Raw genomic sequence first — 17,512 nt, 5'->3', positions numbered from 1 at the left:
CTTCCGATTGGTGGAGGGTCAGCGAGACGGTGCCTCTGATTGGTCAGGCCCCGAGGTGGGTGGCACTGAGCGGAATTGCGTGGTGAAAAGGAAAGTCAATCAGGCTCCGAGTCCCGCCTTCTGAGATTGGCGGGTAACCTAGCAACGCAGGTACCTGCGGAGGTAACGTCAGGTAGGAAAACCTGGAGCCCTCAGAGCAGGTGAGTGACCAGGTGGACAAGGGCTGGGAAGGAGAGGGAAATGCGGAAAGGCGGCTAGCCTGCTAGCCTTTGGCTCTCTGAGGGATCGGGAACCCTCATCGCGATCCCATCCCCGCCCCAGGTCCCTGCTCTCCAGCCCTTGACCTCTTCCGTGACCCTGCCTGTATTCTGTCCCTCTGCTTATCGTCTCCATGGTCCTGTTTTCTCATCTCTGAAACGTGGAATCACATGGTAGTTAACTAATTTCAAGTGCTGGGGGCGAGAGAGTAGTTTATAAGTCCCCTACCATTCTACGCAAGGTCCATATATTTCAGGGTAAGCGTATAATGCAATGCAACTCAATGTGTTTATATTAGGTCATTTTGATTGTGCCAATTTTTGCCTTTTGTGCTAACTTGAAACGTAATTCCCTGCCCTGACCCGGTAGCTCAGTTGGTTAGAGCACCCTCCTCTTACACCAAGGTTGCAGGTTCAATCCCCAGTCAAGGCCCATACACGAAGCAAGCAATGAATGCATACATAAGTGGAACAACAAATTGATGTCTCTCTCTTTCTCTATCTAAACTCAATAAATAAGGGAGAGGGAGAGAAATCCAATCGGATCAGAGAGACTTTCTTGTTCCCTAGTTCCCCTATAAGGTGACCCAGAGGAAGTGAGAACCATAACCAGGCCAGGTCAGGGCAAACGGCCAAGGACTGAACATGGTGGGAGAGTGGAGAGTGAGAAGCAGTGCATTCTGATTTAGAGACTTTGCTAGTAGAAAGCAATACGTCACACACCACTTAGAAAGCCCCCAATAGCCTTTTGATGGAAAGAAAGCAGCTGTAACAGAGGCTTCGGGGCCCTAGCGTCAGTCTCCCCCGAGCTGGATGGGCTGCCCAGGGCATCCCAGACAGAGCTCTGCCCTGGCTCTGGGCCAAGTGTCGGTCCAGAATGGTCCCAGGCACCTGTGGCCCAACATAAATGCCAGTTTTAGCTTGGCGTGTTCACTTGCAGTGGAAGACAGGATTAAAGGGGCTAGTTTTCCCTGCCTGCTCCATTGCTAGGTGCCTCCACTCTTTCCTTTTTTTCCAGGAGAGAAGAACCTGGGGCAATGAGGCTGGTGTAGCACCTGACTCATGTCTGAGTTTATTATAACACTTCCCTTTGAAGAGGGCTTTTAACTCCCCCAAGGGCTTTCCCAGGTGCCACACCAGCCAGCTCCCTTTGATGTGGCTGGGACAGGTGTATCCCCAGGAGCCAGACAGATAAGGGACTCTGACTCACCCAGACTTATTCCCAGAGCCTCTGATAGCTTTGAGTTTTGCACCCAGGTCTCCCAATACCAGTCTGTGACTCTGATCTTGATTCTGTAACTTGTGGTGGCTTTATTTTATTAATTTTATTTTTTTAAAAATAAATTTATTTTGTTGTTGTTGTTGTTAATCCTCACTCAAGAATATTTTCCCATTGACTTTCTAGAGAAAGTGGAAGGGAGAGGGAGAGATGCAGAGAGAAACATCGATGTGAGAGAGAGACACACCGATTGGTTGGCTCCCACACAAATCCCAACCAGGGCTGGGGATCGAGTCTGCGATCTTGGCACGTGCCCTAGACCAGAATGGAACCGGGACCCTTTTGTCTGCAGGCCAGCACTCGATCCACTGAGCCAAACCGGCCAGGGCCCTGATGGGGCTCAGGACGGCACAGGTGTCAGCTTGGGACAGACTTCCTCTGAGCCTGGACGGAGCACCAGACCTGTGACGGGAGGCCGGAGGTTTACAGCAGAGCAAGGCTTTTGTGGTTCTCCACCAGGAGCACCCCACGCCACACTCCGCCCGCAGGGGCATTTGGCAATATCTGCAGACACTGTCTCCCATTGGTCAGAAACTGGCCGTAGGAGGTGGGCTACTGGCACGGAGTAGGTGGAGGTCAGGGATGTGCTCTCATACAATAGCAGCAGGTTATATCCTAACAGCCAATCCGGTGCCTTTAACACGAGGGCTTTCCAGCACAGGTTTTTCTTTTTAACCACAACCAAAGAAATACATTCTCCTTCCTGACCCAGCAGATATGTTTAATTACAAACGAGTATTTACTCCATATAGTGCACTCTAACATACACACACACACACACACACACACACACACACACATATTTCTTTATTGATTTCAGAGAGGAAGGGAGAGATAGAAACATCAATGATGAGAGAGAATCATTGATTGGCTGCCTCATACACCCTCCCCACTGGGGAGCGAGCCAGCAACCTGGGCATGTGCCCTTGGCTGGAATCGAACCTGGGACCCTTTAGTCCACAGGTTGGCACTCTATCCACTGAGCCAAATCGGCTTGGACGTCTTTCATTTACTTTTAGTGAATTGATTTCACTCACTAAAGGGGCACAACCCTTGGTTTAAAAAAGACACTTCTTCAACATAATCTGTCAGCCAGGAAAAGCCCAGTGTTTTGCATTTTATAAGGTTATAATTTTTTAAAAAAATTTTTAAGTAGGAGAAGTTTATTTTAGAAGGGTTCTAAACTCCTTACTAGGAAATTATTCCTTCTGTCTGCAACACCAAAATGTTCCTTTCCACAGTTGGATGTAACTGGAAATAAACATTCCTAAAACTTTCATCAAAAGGAGGATTAAAAATCACGATGAATTAATTTATAAGGAGGAGGAAACTGGAGAATGGTGACTAGTTTAGTGGATCTAAACTAGTTCTCCTCTGGCTGGGCTGTTTTTATTGATGAGAGAGAGAGAGAGAGAGAGAGAGACAGAGAGAAAAACATTGATGTGAGAGAGAAACTTCGATCAGTTGCCTCCTGTCCATGCCCCGGCCAGGTATTGAACCTGCAAAACCTAGGTATGTGCCCTGACCAGAAATTGAACCAGTGACCTTTCAGCGCATGAGACGATGCTCAACCAACACTGGCCAGTGCTAGCCTTGCTTTTTGACAAGAGATCTGGTCTGGACTCATTGTTCTGTCCGTAATAGTTTCTAGCTAGACTGCACATGTGTCAAACACAAGGCCCGCGGGCCAAATCCAGCCCGCCAGGCCTTGCAATGTGGCCCGCACCGCGCTGTCATCACTGCACTCCGCTGTCAGTTTATGACATTGTCAGTTTATGACTGTTCAGTAAACCATTTGGCCCGCGATTTAGGCTAGATTTTAGATTTTGGCCCCTTCTCTGATTGAGTTTGACACCCCTAGCTGCTAGAGTGAATATCAGGATGTAGACATTATCTTCTCCTGAAGGAAGTGATACAGATTTTCCAGTTGCAGAGGAGATATCAAAGTTTTCTTTTTAATGACAAGTATTTAAGAACAAAAGTATACTTTAAAAAAATTAAGTTGCTGATAGTACATCGTGGCCTATAGATTTGGCAGACATCCAAAGGCGGCCTGCTATGGAGAGAGATTTGGGCAACGCTGCGCTAGAACTGACGAGGGCCTGTTACCTGACCCACGTGGTGGGACTTCCACGCTGCCCTGCGAGCCCTGTCGTGTGATCAGTTATAAGGTGTGTCTTGGTAATTACAATAGTTGAGAATAAGTTTCAAAGTAGCCCAAGCCGGTTTGGCTCAGTGGATACAGTGTCGGCCTGCAGACTGAAGGGTCCCAGGTTCGATCCCAGTCAAGGGCATGTACCTTGGTTGTGGGCACATCCCCAGTAGGGGTGTGCAAGAGGCAGCTGATCAATGTTTCTAACTCTCTATTCCTCTCTCTTCCTCCCTGTGAAAAATCAATAAAATATATATATATTTTTTTAAAAGTTCCAAAGTATACAAATGATTGATGCACATTATAAAAATCAATGAGAGATGATTCGAAGCTTCAATAATTTAGTCCCTCGCTTGCCTTCTGACTGGGAATCGAACTGTGATCTCCTGGTTCATAGGTTGATGCTCAACCACTGAGCTTCCAGATTTTTTTTTTTTTTTTTATCACCCTCTGACTTCTCCACAAACCAGTGTTAAATCTGTGGGGTAGTTGTAAGGTTAAATTTTCTTCCCCTTTTCCTCCTGAGGGGAAAAATATATATAATTTACCTCAAAACCTTTTTTTTTTTTTCCCTTTCAAAACGTTCTGAGAGTGAGAATAATAAAATATCTAACCAGCCCCTATTGAATGAAGCCGAGGTATCATTTGCATGATAAAGATATATTTCCATTTATAAAGTTCATCAGCAGAATTAATGACAAATAAAAGGAAGATCCAATTAAAGTTCCCCACCCATTAGCAATCTCGCTTCAACTCTCGGGGCAGAAATTTCCAAAGGAGAGGCCGAAGTAGGAAATTATTTCAATATTAAGATTGGTGGCATTAAAAAAAAAAGGACACGGAACGATCATATTAGAATTCGAGGAAAAGAGATTCTCTGGTGATTCTTGTCATCGCAGTCAGACGCGCTTCCCCCATCCCAGCTCCGCGGGCTTTTTCTTGTTCGCCCAAATGAGCTGTCAGGAACTGATGGGCGTCATCATAATCAAAGAAAACAAGTTTGCCCTTTAAAGCAAAAGAGGTAATTTGGCTGAAAGCAAATTGGAAACATTTCATGTAACGTTGCATTTCCAGCCGCCATCCCGAAGAATTTGGGCGTTTTGATTTATGCCTGCAGGTTTGGGGGGGTGGGAGGGGAGGAGGACGAGGGGGGGGGTAAGAGGGGGAAGAAGTGCGTTCATTAACCGTTTTGGTCCCATTCATCCTCCCAGAGGACGGTCCCTGGCTGTCCTTAGGAGGTTATCCTCAGGCTGAAACCGGTTTGGCTCTGCAGACTGAAGGGTCCCAGGTTTGATTCCCGTCAAGGGCATGTATCTTGGTTGCGGCACATCCCCAGTAGGAGGTGTGCAAGAGGCAGCTGATCGATGACTCTCATCGATGTTTCTAGCTCTCTATCTCTCTCCCTTCCTCTCTGTAAAAAAATCAATAAAATATATTAAAAAAAAAAAAAAAAGTTATCCTCAGGAACAGCCTTAGAGGAACTCAGGACATTGAAGGAAAAGCAGGAAGTGGGTGGGGATGAAATTTATATAATTTACTTTCTCCTCCATTCGGTCCTCAGCTCCGAGGCTTCTGGGATCCCTCTGGCCCAGCCTCAGCACCCAAACTGGCTACCTTTTTAAATATATATATATTTTATTGATTTTTTTTTTTTTTTTACAGAGAGGAGGGGGGCGGGATAGACAGTTAGAAACATCAATGAGAGAGAAACATCGGTATGTGTGTGTGGGGGGGCAATGGTAAGATATGTACATAGATAATAATTTTTAAAAATTAAAAAAAAAAAGAAGAGAAAGAGAAACATCGATCAACTGCCTCCTGCACACCCCCCACCGGGGATGTGCCTGCAACCAAGGCACATGCCCTTGCCCAGAATCAAACCAGGGACCCTTCAGTCCGCAGGCCGACGCTCTATCTACTGAGCCAAACGGGTTCGGCTGAACTGGCCACCTTGATCCTTGTTTTCGTCATTTCCGGCTTTTCTCTGATCCCCACCCCTGCTCTCTGTTTACTCTTCCTCCTCCTTTGCCTGTACATCCCTGGAGCCCGCTCCATCCTGTGCAGTCAGTGGCCTAGACCGCGTTGTCAGCTAGGGTCCTTTGGTCGCAAGCCACAGAAACTGGCCCCGGCTAAGCAAACTGTGAACAGTGACGGAAAAGCTGGAGAACCGGGGTCTGAGGGGACGGCAGCTGCGGGGGTTCTGGGGATCTTGGCGGCAGGGTCCTCAGAACCCACCGCCAGCAGGCATCAGCCGTCCCCGTCTCCCGCCCGCCCGCGTGGCCTTCCTCGGAATTCCCCGGAGGAAGAAAGCAGGGCTCTCTGATCAGCAGCCCCACCGGGACTGCACACGGCGGGAGAAAGGATCCGAGTCCTGAAAGGGAAACGGGGCTGCCGCCTGACAAAGAGGAAACGATCACAGGAAGGCCGGGATGTCCTGTCCACGGTCTGCGCTGGTTGTGGCCGCTGGAACTCAAGGAGTTTACACTGCCTCTCCCAGCTTCCCTAGTGACTCAAGGGCCCCGAAATTCTCTCCCCGTCAACCCAAACCCGGAGCTGTCTTTGGCTCCTCAAGCCCTGTCGGTTCCTTCTTCTGATTGTCATGGGCGTGAACTGTGTCCCCAGCTGCCCCTCGCTGTGAGGGAGGCTGAGAAGGAGAGCAGTGTTTTCGGCCTGCCACCAGGGGCTCCACACTGTGATAACCTGAAATGAGAATTCAACCAAGGCTGGAAGCCCGGGAGAGGCTTTGCTGAAGAAGTGACACAGGAACTGAGAATAAGGAATTAACTTGGCAAGAGAGGGGGCGGGGAGTGCATTGCAAGAAAAAGGAACAGTATGTGCAAAGGCCCTGTGGTGGGAGGTTTATAGTATATCTCAACTTACCAGCTAGCCACCAGTCCTTTCCCTATAAATCATCCATACAACAGGTCTCTCTCAAAAAATACCTGATTTTTATCCTGTCACGTTTCCGGTCATCAAAATAGATCCCAAAGTCCTGCCAGATCAAGTCCCCGGTCTGGTGTCGATGGCAGGCGCGATCCCATCCTATTCTGTGACCGCGCCTCTATTCTCTTCCTCCTCTAGTTGTTGGCCTTCATGCATGCATGTTTCAGCTCCCCCACCAGGTCATAAGCTCTGGCAGGACAGAGCTTGGCATCGATCGCCTTCATGTCCCCAGGGGCTCAGTCAAGACCAGACTAGATCTCTACAGGGATGATCTTTATTGCAGGGGGCAGCAGCAGATGTGAGCCGACCAGCTGAGCAGCTCTTTCATCATCTAAGCCGGAGATCATAAGGCCCCTGGTGGCAGAGCGGCTGCTGAAAGGGAGGATGTGGAAGAGGGAGCTGTCGAGGAGAGATCACTGATGGAAGTGGGGGCAGACCGGGTGTGTGGGGACGGAAGAGTGGGGGGGGGGGGACCACTCAGGTTTCTGACTGGAGCAACTAGGATGGCTGATCATCAGGACAAGGGATAAAGAAGGAGCAGGGTGCCAAAACCGGTTTGGCTCAGTGGATAGAGCGTCAGCCTGTGGACTGAAGGGTCCCAGGTTCGATTCCAGTCAAGGGCATAAATCTTGGTTGAGGGCACATCCCCAGTGGGGGGTGTGCAAGAGGCAGCTGATCGATGTTTCTCTCTCATCAATGTTTCTAACTCTCTATACCTCTCCCTTCCTCTTAGTAAAAAAATCAATAAAATATATTTTACAAAAAAAGAAAAGAAGGAGCAGGGTGAGGGATGGGCACGTGGCTGGGGTTGGGGGTGGGAAGGTCTGTCTTAGGTGCTTTATGCTGGGAGCCCAAGTTCATCAGAGACTTCTGGATCTCCATTGGGGCTGAGACTCTTAACTGGGAAATCGGTTGGTTTCCCTGGGCTAATAATATTAGTTATTATTTATTGAGCACTCCCAATGTCCAGGCCCCGTGCCAGAAACATCCCCCAAAAGCTGAAGATCCCTGTCTTATGGCCGATGAAGCCGGGGCTTAGGGGAATTAGATAAAAGCCCAGCGTCCGCCAGCAAGGACCTGAGCCCACATGGGGCTGCAGCAGAGAGAGCTCTTAGTCATCACGCCACGCAGCGATGTCAGTTCTTGATTTCTGGTTGCCCCCGTAGGTTTTTTTCTGAAGCGGTCTTATAAATAGGCGTTTTATTCTGCAACAGCTGTAGCTTTCCAGAAAACTTGCAAAGATAATACAGAAATTCCCGTCCGCCCTCCACTGGCTCCCCCTACTGGTAACATCTTACATAAGCGTGTTATGTTTGTCCAAGCTAAGACGCTAACACTGATGCAGTGCTATTGACCAAAGTGTCCACTTGAGTTGGATTTCACCAGTTTTCTTACTGATGTCCTTGTTTCCCTTTCAGAATTCAGTCCAGGATCCAGGGTTGCAGGTAGCAAAGCCATTTTTTTAAAAATCAATACATTTCAAAGTCATTGTCCATCCCACCCTGACTTAAAAACCCAGCCAGCGCAAGGTGAGCTGTGCTGGTCCCAGTCCTGTTTGCTCTGTCCCTGTTCTGCTCTGTGTCTTGGACTGTTCTCCACCCCCCCTCCCTCAGCAGGCTGCCTTTCCCCGGGCTCCCTTGTCAGCTGGTTCCTCACTGGGCTTGACCAATGGGAGGCACTGGTGTTGGACTGGAGGGCAGGATGAAGGGAGAAGCCAGGGTATTTCTCCCTCTTTGCTTTGGGCTGTTTGTGGCAGTGGCCACAGGCCCTCTGGAACTGCAGCCTCTCCCGGAGAGGAAACGGCTGGGGTTCTGCCCCCACTGGCTGACCCCAATCCCGAAGCTCCCCACCTCCTCCTGGGGTGGCTTCCTGCCACCAACAATTTTATTATTATTATTATTTTTAAAATATATTTTATTGAGTTTTTACAGAGAGGAAGGGAGAGGGATAGAGAGCTAGAAACATCAATGAGAGAGAAACATTGACTAGCTGCACACTCCCTACTGGGGACGTGCCCGCAACCAATGTACATGCCCTTGACCGGAATTGAACCTGGGACCTCTCAGTCCGCAGGCCAATCCTCTATCCACTGAGCCAAACCGGTTTTGGCATGCCACCAACAATTTAACCATTGCTGCTGGGGGGCTGGCTAGGGGCGACTTCCCCTTGCCCTGGTTGACCCCTCAGCTCCTCCATCACCTGTGTTACCAGTTTTCTGTCCTTAAATACTCAGAATGTTGTCCACATCCCTGGGTGGTCCCCGCCTGACACCTGTGTCCAAGACCCACCTCCACACGTGGCCCTCCTACCCCTGTGGCCCTGACGCTGTCACAAAGCTACCAACCGCTGTCGGTGAGGGTTCCGTGCACAAGCTGCAGAGCGCCTACGGTGAACCCTCAAGGCCAAGTTTATGGTTGACCTCTGCACAGCTCTCCTAACGGCGCGCCCCTTCCTTTTTCAGGAAAACAGAGGCAGGAGACCTGTCCAGTCTGTCCAAGTCTCCCAGGGCCCAGCGAGACCGAGAAGGCTGCGCGCAACATGGCGCTAGACATCCTGGCCGTGGGCGCCCTCTACCAGAGCTCGGACATCAGCAAAATGAGGGTGATGGCAGAGTCGCCCAAAAAGGGAACTCCCACGCCAAAACCCTTCACCCCCTTGAAGACCAAGCTCACCACCATCGAGACCAAGAGGATCATGTCCGTGCTGGACGAGACCATCCAAAAGGTGGAGCTGGTGACGCTGCTGTCCTCCGTGGCAGCCAACATGGAGGAGCTGGAGGGCCTGCTGGGCGAGGAGCTGAGCCGGGCAGTGCGGGAGCACGAGGACCTGTGCCAGGTGCTCATGAACAAGGTCCGCTACCTGCAGGAGGAGGAGCTGCAGCTGCAGGCCGAGGAGGAGTTCGAGGAGGAGGCCTGGTTCCGAGACCTCCTCCTGTCCATCGAGCTGCAGAAGTCCAACCTCCTGCCGCTCATGGGGCAGATCCGGGACTCCACCAAGAACATCCTGCGGCTCCTGCTGGGCAACCCGCAGGCGGCCCAGCTCCTGCGGGCGCGGGCAGCGGGCCGGGGCCCGGGAGCCCAGGGCTTCGTGGACAGCCTGGTGGAGCTCCGTGGCTTCCTGTTTGAGAAGCTGCTCACCAGCCCCATGGAGGCCAGGGACAAGTGCCAGTTCATCCAGGACATCACCAAGCGGAACATGAGGAACCAGGAGGTCATCGACGCGCTAGAGAACGAGCTGGCCGAGAGGATGAGGAACAGGGCCGCGGAGGTACCGCTTCCCGTGCGGGGCGGGTTCTGGAAGGAGCCCCACCGGGAGCCCCCACCTCCTGGCTTGGGTTCCCCTCCCCCCACGGGGATTTAAGTAGATGCTTTCATTCCTTTATTCCATGAATATGGTTTTGAGTACTTATGAAGGGCCAGGTTTTATAATTAAGCCCATATGGTCCCAGCCTCATGGAGTTCACAGTAAGGAAGATAGGACTTAAAGAGCTGATTTAATTACAGGTTTTTAAAAATATATTTTTAAATTGATTTCAGAGAGGAAGGGAGAGGGAGAGAGAGATAGAAACATGAATGATGAGAATCATGGATCTGCTGCCTCCTGCAGGGGACCGAGCTCACAGCCCAGGATTGTGCCCTGACTGGGAATTGAACCCTGACCTCCTGGTTCATAGGTCGACGCTCAACCACTGAGGCGCGCCAGCCAGGCTAATTACAGTTGGGAGACATGCAATTTGGAGGGTAGGTCTGAGGTGCTGTAAGAGAGGGTTATAGGAGAGCTGAACTCACACCCAAAGGGTCCAGGACGGTGAAACCAAGACCCGAAGAACGAGAGGGCATGAGGCAGGGACGACTTCCTGGCCAGGGGCAGGCAAACTTTCCACAAAGGGCTGCGCAGTCAACACTTCGTGTTTGGAGGGCCTGTCTCCGTTGCAACTGCTGAACTGAACTGAATCCCTAGTGTAAAAGCAGCCATAAGCAATCCATAAATGAAAGGTCTATGTTCCAATAAAACTTTATTTACAAATACAGGCAGGCAGCCCAATTTGGCCTGGGAGCCTTTGTTTGCAGACCCCTGTTCCAGGGTGTGTGTGGGGGTGTGTGTGTGGGGGGCGGGGGGTGTACCTAGGAACCCAAAACTGCCAGTGAGCAGAAGGGAAGGGGAACGAGGGGCAGGGGGCGGATCACTCGGGGTTGGGGTTTGAGGCCTAATCAAGGGATGTGGTCTTTGTCCTCAGGGTAAGGGGCAGGTGGGAGGGGTAAAAGCGCTAATAAAATGTTTAAGAGGGAAAATGGGTGGGTGGGTGGGAAGAGATCAACTGAAGAACTTGTAGGCACATATGCATAACCCATGGACACAGACCATAGGGCGGTGAAGGCCTGGGGTCTTGACCCCTGGAGTAGAAGGGGTCAATGGGGCAAAAAAAGGGGTCATATATGGCAGGGCCTCTCTTTTCCGCATCCAGCACGCAAAGAGAATGATCCAGTTCTTCGAGTAGAGGAGCTGGGGATTGAGAAATATGAAAGAAAGAGACAAGACACAAAATGGAAGGAAAAAGCTGGGACCTGTGGGACCGCTGCCCTCTTCTGGTGGAGAGACAGTGACCCAGAGCCTAGGCAGCCTGTTTATTTTACCCCCCACAAACCAGGAAGTTTCACCAAAACTTAAGATAAAGGAGCTCGGGTGGGCCCGAGCATTCCCAGGGCTAGACTGGATTTACATATCTTTTTTTAAAATTTTTTTTATTGGTCCTTCGAGCCGGAAACGAATGGATTTACATATCAAAATGAAGGTCAAGCTGACAACACCCTCGCCTTTTGGCAAAGCACAAAGTGCGTTTCCAGGGTGTGGCTTTGCCAAGGCCGCTGGGTTCAGCTGACAATAATTAAAGAATGCCCACGTGCCTCCCCAGGTGCTCTCTACAGACATATGTAATACTTTCAGCAATAAAGATTAAAAAAAAAAAAAAAAAAAGGAAGGAAATGATCTGGACCTAATAATCATCACAGGTCCCATGTTAATGCAGTTGGCCCATGAACAATACAGCTTGAAGTTGCGCAAGCCCACTTATGCGTGGGTTTTCTTTCCTTAGGATTTTCTTAACCACATTGCTTCCTGTCTAGCTTACTCTCTTGTAAGAATATAGTATGTAACACAGATGACAGGAAAAATATATGTTAACCGACTGCGTTATTGGTAAGGCTTGGGATCAGCCTTTCGAGTTTAAATATAAAACAGCCCGGTCCTCCACCCCACCCCTATTTTAAAAAAATATATTGATTTCAGAGAGGAAGGGAGAGGGAGAGATAGAAACATCAATGATGAGAGAATAGAAACATCACTGATCAGCTGCCTCCTGCACGCCCCTACTGGGGATCCAGCCCACAACCGGGGCATGTGCCCTTGACTGGAATCAAACCGGGAACCTTCAGTCCACAGGCCGATGCTCTATCCACTGAGCCAAAAGGCCAGGGCTGTCCCTGTTTTTGAACCAACTAAAGGCAGGGACAAGCCAGGCCCCCAGGGAGAGCAGGTGGCTGTCCTGTGGGGCGTGTCTATCACACCTTCCTGCATCTGTGTCTCTGCCAACTGGCCACCCCCACTGTGTCCCCAGCAGGAGTGTTCCCCCGTCCCAGCCCTCTCCCCTGCCCTCCATTCATGCCAGGAAATAAAGGGGGTGGCCAAGAACCCGGGCTCTGGGTCAGACAGACCTGGCTTCGAATGCCGGCTCAGCTGCACCATCCTGGACAGACGACTTGACCCCTTCAGCCTCAGTTTCCTCGTCTGGCATCAGGCTGTCCCTGTGCCCACGGCGCTGGGGCAGGACTCGGCGAGGCGATGGCACGGCAATGGCTGGCGTCTGCGCAGAGCCGTGGCCACGTGGGTTCTGACGCGGCCTCTCCTCTCCCGGACCCAGGTGGAGAAGGAGAACTTTGTGATCCAGGAGCTGAAGAACCACCTGCACCAGGTGCTCAAGTTTTCGGAGAACAGCCTGACGCGCACCAAGCAGGAGGCGGAGAAGCAGCAGAAGGCGGACTACCGGGCCTCGCAGTCCCGCGTGGCCAGGATCCAGCAGGACATCCTGCAGCTGCGCTCGCAGTTCCACAGCCTGGTCATGGAGAACCGGGAGGCCGAGCAGGCGCTCCGGAAGGTGCCCTGGGGGGGCACCGGGCGGGGGACAGGGTCCGGCATGGAGGGCAGGGCTGCCCCAGCCACCAGGAAGCCCAGGGTGGAGCCGGTGCCCCCTGGGAGGCAGGAGGGTGCAGCACAGGGCCCGGGAGCAGCGACGGCGCCCGTCCCGCTGCCGCACGCCCCCTCCGTGATCTCAGCCAGGTTCCCTCGTCCCGTCCCCCTCCCCCACCCCCGAGCCCCGAGGGGATGATGGAACCCACCTGTCAATACCGGGCAAGGGAACCCGAGGAGCATGTGAGCCTCAGGCCAGTTACCGAGCCTGTTTTCACATCTTTAAAATGAACGTGATCGACTCAGTCTTAACAGGAATTATTAAATGAGATGACAGGCCGAGGGCTGGTGCAGAATCGGTGCTCAGTACATACCATTCCCCCGTGCCTTCTCCATCGTCTCAGCCAGGCCCCAGGCCCACTTTGCACTCGCATTTGGATTTCAAAGTCCCTCTCCCGACGAAGCGCACCTTTTCCGATACTTGTTCCCGGTTTCACTTTAGTGTCTTCACTCTTCTGAGCACCTGACAGAAGCCCCAGGCCTCTCCCCCATCAAATCCACACTGGTGGGCAACCCTTGGGGGACACAGGCCCCTCTATGCTGCCCAGTTAAGAATTCTTGCTCTGTAGGGTTAGGGAGCTGGTTTGTTATTTTTATTTTTTATATATATATTTTTAAAATATATTTTATTGATTTTTTGCAGAGAGGAAGGAAGAGGGATAGAGAGTTAGAAACATCAATGAGAGAGAATCATCAATCAACTGCCTCCTGCACACCCCCCACTGGGGATGTGCCCGCAACCAAGGTACATGCCCTTGACCGGAATCGAACCTGGGACCCTTCAGTCCGCAGGCCGATGCTCTATCCACTGAGCCAAACCGGTTTCGGCTGGTTTGTTATTTTTTAACTGAGGTGAAATTCACACAGCATGGAATTCATCGTTTTAAAGCAAACGGTTCAGTGGCATTTAACACACTCACAGTCTCGTTCCAGACATTTCCATTGCTCCAAAATAAACCCCCATACCCATTGCTCCAAAATAAAACTCCACACCCATCGCTCCAAAATAAAACCCCACATCCATTACGCAGTCTCTCCCACTCCTTTCCTTCCCTGGCACCCTAAAACCACTGACCTCCTCTCTGTCTCTAGGGGCTTGCCTATTCCGGGCGTTTCATACATTGTGGCCTTTCTTGTCTGGCTCCTTTCACTCAGCATCATGTTTTCAAGGTTCATCCATGATGTAACGTGTAACAGTACTTCATTCCTTTTTATGGCTGAATAACGTTCTATTGTATGGATGAGAGCTGATCTCTTTTATTAAAAAAAATCTTTAGATTTCAGAGAGGAAGGGAGAGGGAGAGACAGAAACATCAACGATGAGAGAGAATCATTGATTGGCCGCCTCCTGCACGTCCCCTAATGAGACCCAGGCATATGCCCTTGACCAGAATTGAACCTGGGACTCTTCAGTCCTCAGGCTGATGCTCTATCCACTGAGCCAAACCAGGTAGGGCAGAGCTGATCTCTTTTAAAAGCAAAATTAGATCATGACCCTCTACCGCAGTGTTTCCCAAAGTGTGTTACACATACCCCCAGGGGTACGGGAAGAGTTTGGTGGGGATATGCACTGCACCGTGCTTAGCTGCGCCTAATTCTGCGTTCTCATTAGTACAAGGGGTACTCAGCGTTACGGAAATGATAGAAGGGGTGCACATATGTCACAAGTTTGGGAAACACTGCTCTACCGCATCTAAACCCACCCAATAGCTTCCCCGCCCCCTTACACTAGAACCCAAGCTCTGCCCCCTGCTGCCACTCCCGCTGCCACTGCCACACAGCATCCCACTCTGCTCTCCCAGGGACCACGCTCTGGGGCCCTCCATTCCAGCCACACTGGCTTGACCTCTGTTCTAGAAACACCACAAGCTTGCTCCCATCCCGGGGTCTTTGCATCTGCGGCTCCCTCTGCTTAGAATGTTCTGGAGCCAGACTGCTGGCCTCAAACGGAGCTCCGACACTCAACAGCTCTATGTCCTTGGGCAAGGGAGCGAGTACGGCTGACCCTCAGTTTACCCATCTGTGAAATGGAGGACCCACCTCGTGTGGATCTATAGGCGAGGCATGGAAGCCACCCACCACAGGGCCGGCTGGTGTGGAGCCTGCTTGGCATTGTTTAATTGTAAATACTAGCTGGATTTTTTCTTTTTTTAGAAGAAATACAAAGTGGAGACGGAAATCGAGAACTGGATACTGAAATACGACACGGAGATGACAGAAAAGCAGGTATTTGTTGCTGCATAAATCTCTCTCAAGTGTATTTCCCAGAATCCTCAAGGAGTGGGGATGGGAAGAGAGGCCCCAGGGTCTTGGCCGAGTTCTGGGCCTCCCTGCTCCTTCCCTGGGCGCCAGGGTTTGTCTGGCCTGGGGCAGCCAGGGGTGGGAAGGGATGGACTCAGCAGCTGTGAGCCTCTCCACCAGCCCAGTGACCCTGGCTCCCTCTAGCGTCCACATCCCGTACTCTCTGCTCCTGCCGGCACCCAGGCCAGGGCTCAAACCCAGTGGACTGGGGCGTGAGCTTGCCTCCGCCACGTCCCTGTGCCACGCAGAAAGCTCCTTCTGCATGCCCGCCGCGTGCCAGGTGCTGGGACCCGGCAGTGAGGAAGGCCCGTGGCCACGTGGAGGTTCTCCGCTGTCACTCACAGGCTGTGGGCCCTAAGCTGTGGGCGTGGCCTTCCCGGGCCCATTTCTGCGTGATCAGGTGGGGCAGCGCGCAGCCAGTGAGGCACCACTGTCGCCAAAGCTTGTGTCCTGCACTGGGTCTGGCCTGCAGGATGTGCCTACCATATGGGGTGCCCTCAAGCCCCCCACCAGCTCCGTGCTAACCTCGGTGGCCCACGGCCCTGGCTGTGGGGCCAGGAAGCCTGGTGGGCACTGGAGCGCGCTGCTCAGGGAAGGGCAAATCGGGGCCTGGCTGTCCGACCATGAGAGCTCCGGGGAGGGGAGCCTGGGGAGGCTGGCAAATGTGAGAGGGAGGGAGGGAGGGAGGGAGGGAGGGAGGGAGGGAGGGAGGGAGGGAGGGAAGGAGAAAGGTGTGAGCTACAGCAGGAGAGGCTGGAGTCAGACATAAGGAAGAGCTGTGGGACTGAATCCCCTGAGGAAGTCCCACTCAAGCTTTGTGACACGGACGGCCTCAGTGGCAGCCGCCTGCATTTTTCCCGTCCCCACGCGTGCCTGGCACCTGCATCCAGCAATTGTGTCCGTCGTCCTGTGTCACTTAATCCTGGAAACGGCTCCCACCCACCCCCTCCTGCGTTTGCAATTGTCACCGTGTTTCGGACGAGGAAAAATGAAGGCTTGTACGGTGTGGCTGAGCTGGGATTTGGACTCAGTCTGGCCAACCACAAGCGGTGATCTTTCCCGGGTCCCACCTCGCACCAGGATGGAGCTCACACCCCTGGCACTCTCTCCCAGGCCTCGGAGGCGGAAAGCCTCGTGCAGGCGGCCCTGCTGGCCCGGAAGCCTCCGTGGGAAAGATGGGGTGCGTGGTGAGGGCGGGGCAGGCCGCCCGATGCCAGGGGAGCCCACTGACCGGCCCTCCCTCCGCAGGAGGAGTACGAGGAGCTGGACATCATCCACAAGGAGGAGAAGATCCAGCTGGAGGAGCTGCAGACGCGGTACGAGGTGCTGGTGGAGGAGTTCTCCCAGATCCGGGAGGAGCGGGAGATCAACTCCAAGAAGAGGATGGAGGCCGAGCAGGACATGATGCGCATGGTGAAGGCGGCCACACTCATCCAGGCCGTGTGGAAGGGCTACCTGGTCCGCTCCCTGCTCCGGTCCAAGAGGAAGAAGCGGGGCAAGGGCAAGGGCAAGGGCGAGAAGGGCAGGGGCAAGGGCAAGGGCAAGAAATGAGCCCCGCCCCCGGCCCTGCTCTGACCCCCTGCACCGCCCCCTCCCAGAGTGCCAGCCGGGAGGCCCCTGGGACCAGGAAGCCCTGCCATCACGGCTCTCCTACCTTTTTCAGAATTAAAAGCCATTTCAAACTACTTCCTGTGAATAAGCCTTTGACCCAGGGTGGTTGGCCGTGCGTGTCCGTGCCTGTAAACGCCGTCCCCAGGAGGGGAGCGTGCAGGGTGTCAGCACTAACCATTCCTCTTTGGTCCCAGACCGGAAGCTGCCAAGGCCACGATGGACACGTGGCGTCCAGGGCTGCCCACGGAGGGGAGGGTGAGGGCAGGCAGCGCTCCAGCAGCACCGGCTCCTCTGCCCTCAGCCCCGCTCTGGGGCTGCCCATTGGCTCACAGCCTCTCCCGCATCAGCGCTGTGTGAGCTCAGAACCCCAAGATCACAGGCCAGCAGCCGCCACAGGCTTTATGCGGTGCCCAGGTAGTTGGACAATGTATCTTTTTAAGATTCACTGCTGGGATTTAAGGTATTTAAAAAAAAAAAATCGGGGACCCTCACACACAAATCCAGCTTTCCGCCTTTTCTGGAAAAATCTCACCAACCAGGTTCCCAAGGCTCTTCCGGAGCTGAGCTGAGCTGCAGCTCCCCCGGTTACTGGCAGCAGCTGAAGCTGACGGAGGAGGCCCCAGTGGGGCTGGAGGCCTGGGTTCCGGGACTTCAGGCCCCCACTCGCCACTGTCACGATTTCTGCGGCTTCCTTGCTGTGTCAGTATCGTTACTTAACCCAATGCA

General features: G+C 52.6%; 1 protein-coding gene across 1 annotated transcript; it reads left to right on the top strand.

Moving 5' to 3' along the window:
* The first annotated feature begins 91 nt into the window (after nt 1–91).
* On the top strand, nt 92–17,445 carry DRC10 (dynein regulatory complex subunit 10). The gene is made up of 5 exons (XM_084868323.1): nt 92–200; nt 9,093–9,898; nt 12,549–12,782; nt 15,029–15,100; nt 16,424–17,445. The coding sequence occupies exons 2-5, from the start codon at nt 9,170–9,172 to the stop codon at nt 16,724–16,726; spliced, it is 1,338 nt and encodes a 445-aa protein (XP_084724449.1). The 5' UTR covers nt 92–200; nt 9,093–9,169; the 3' UTR covers nt 16,727–17,445.
* Nucleotides 17,446–17,512: the final 67 nt, after the last annotated feature.

The sequence above is a fragment of the Pipistrellus hanaki genome (genome assembly GCF_964339955.1).
Source record: "Pipistrellus hanaki genome assembly, chromosome: 19".
Taxonomy (NCBI): domain Eukaryota; kingdom Metazoa; phylum Chordata; class Mammalia; order Chiroptera; family Vespertilionidae; genus Pipistrellus; species Pipistrellus hanaki.
The sequence above is the reverse complement of the archived record's forward strand: the minus strand, read 5'-3'. Positions and strand labels throughout refer to the sequence as shown.

Coding starts and splice junctions, on each gene's coding strand:
- DRC10 (XM_084868323.1), top strand. CDS start 9,170: ATGGCGCTAGACATCCTGGCCGTGGGCGCCCTCTACCAGAGCTCGGAC. Junction 9,899..12,548: donor TGAGGAACAGGGCCGCGGAG/GTACCGCTTCCC, acceptor TCCCGGACCCAG/GTGGAGAAGGAGAACTTTGT. Junction 12,783..15,028: donor CCGAGCAGGCGCTCCGGAAG/GTGCCCTGGGGG, acceptor TTCTTTTTTTAG/AAGAAATACAAAGTGGAGAC.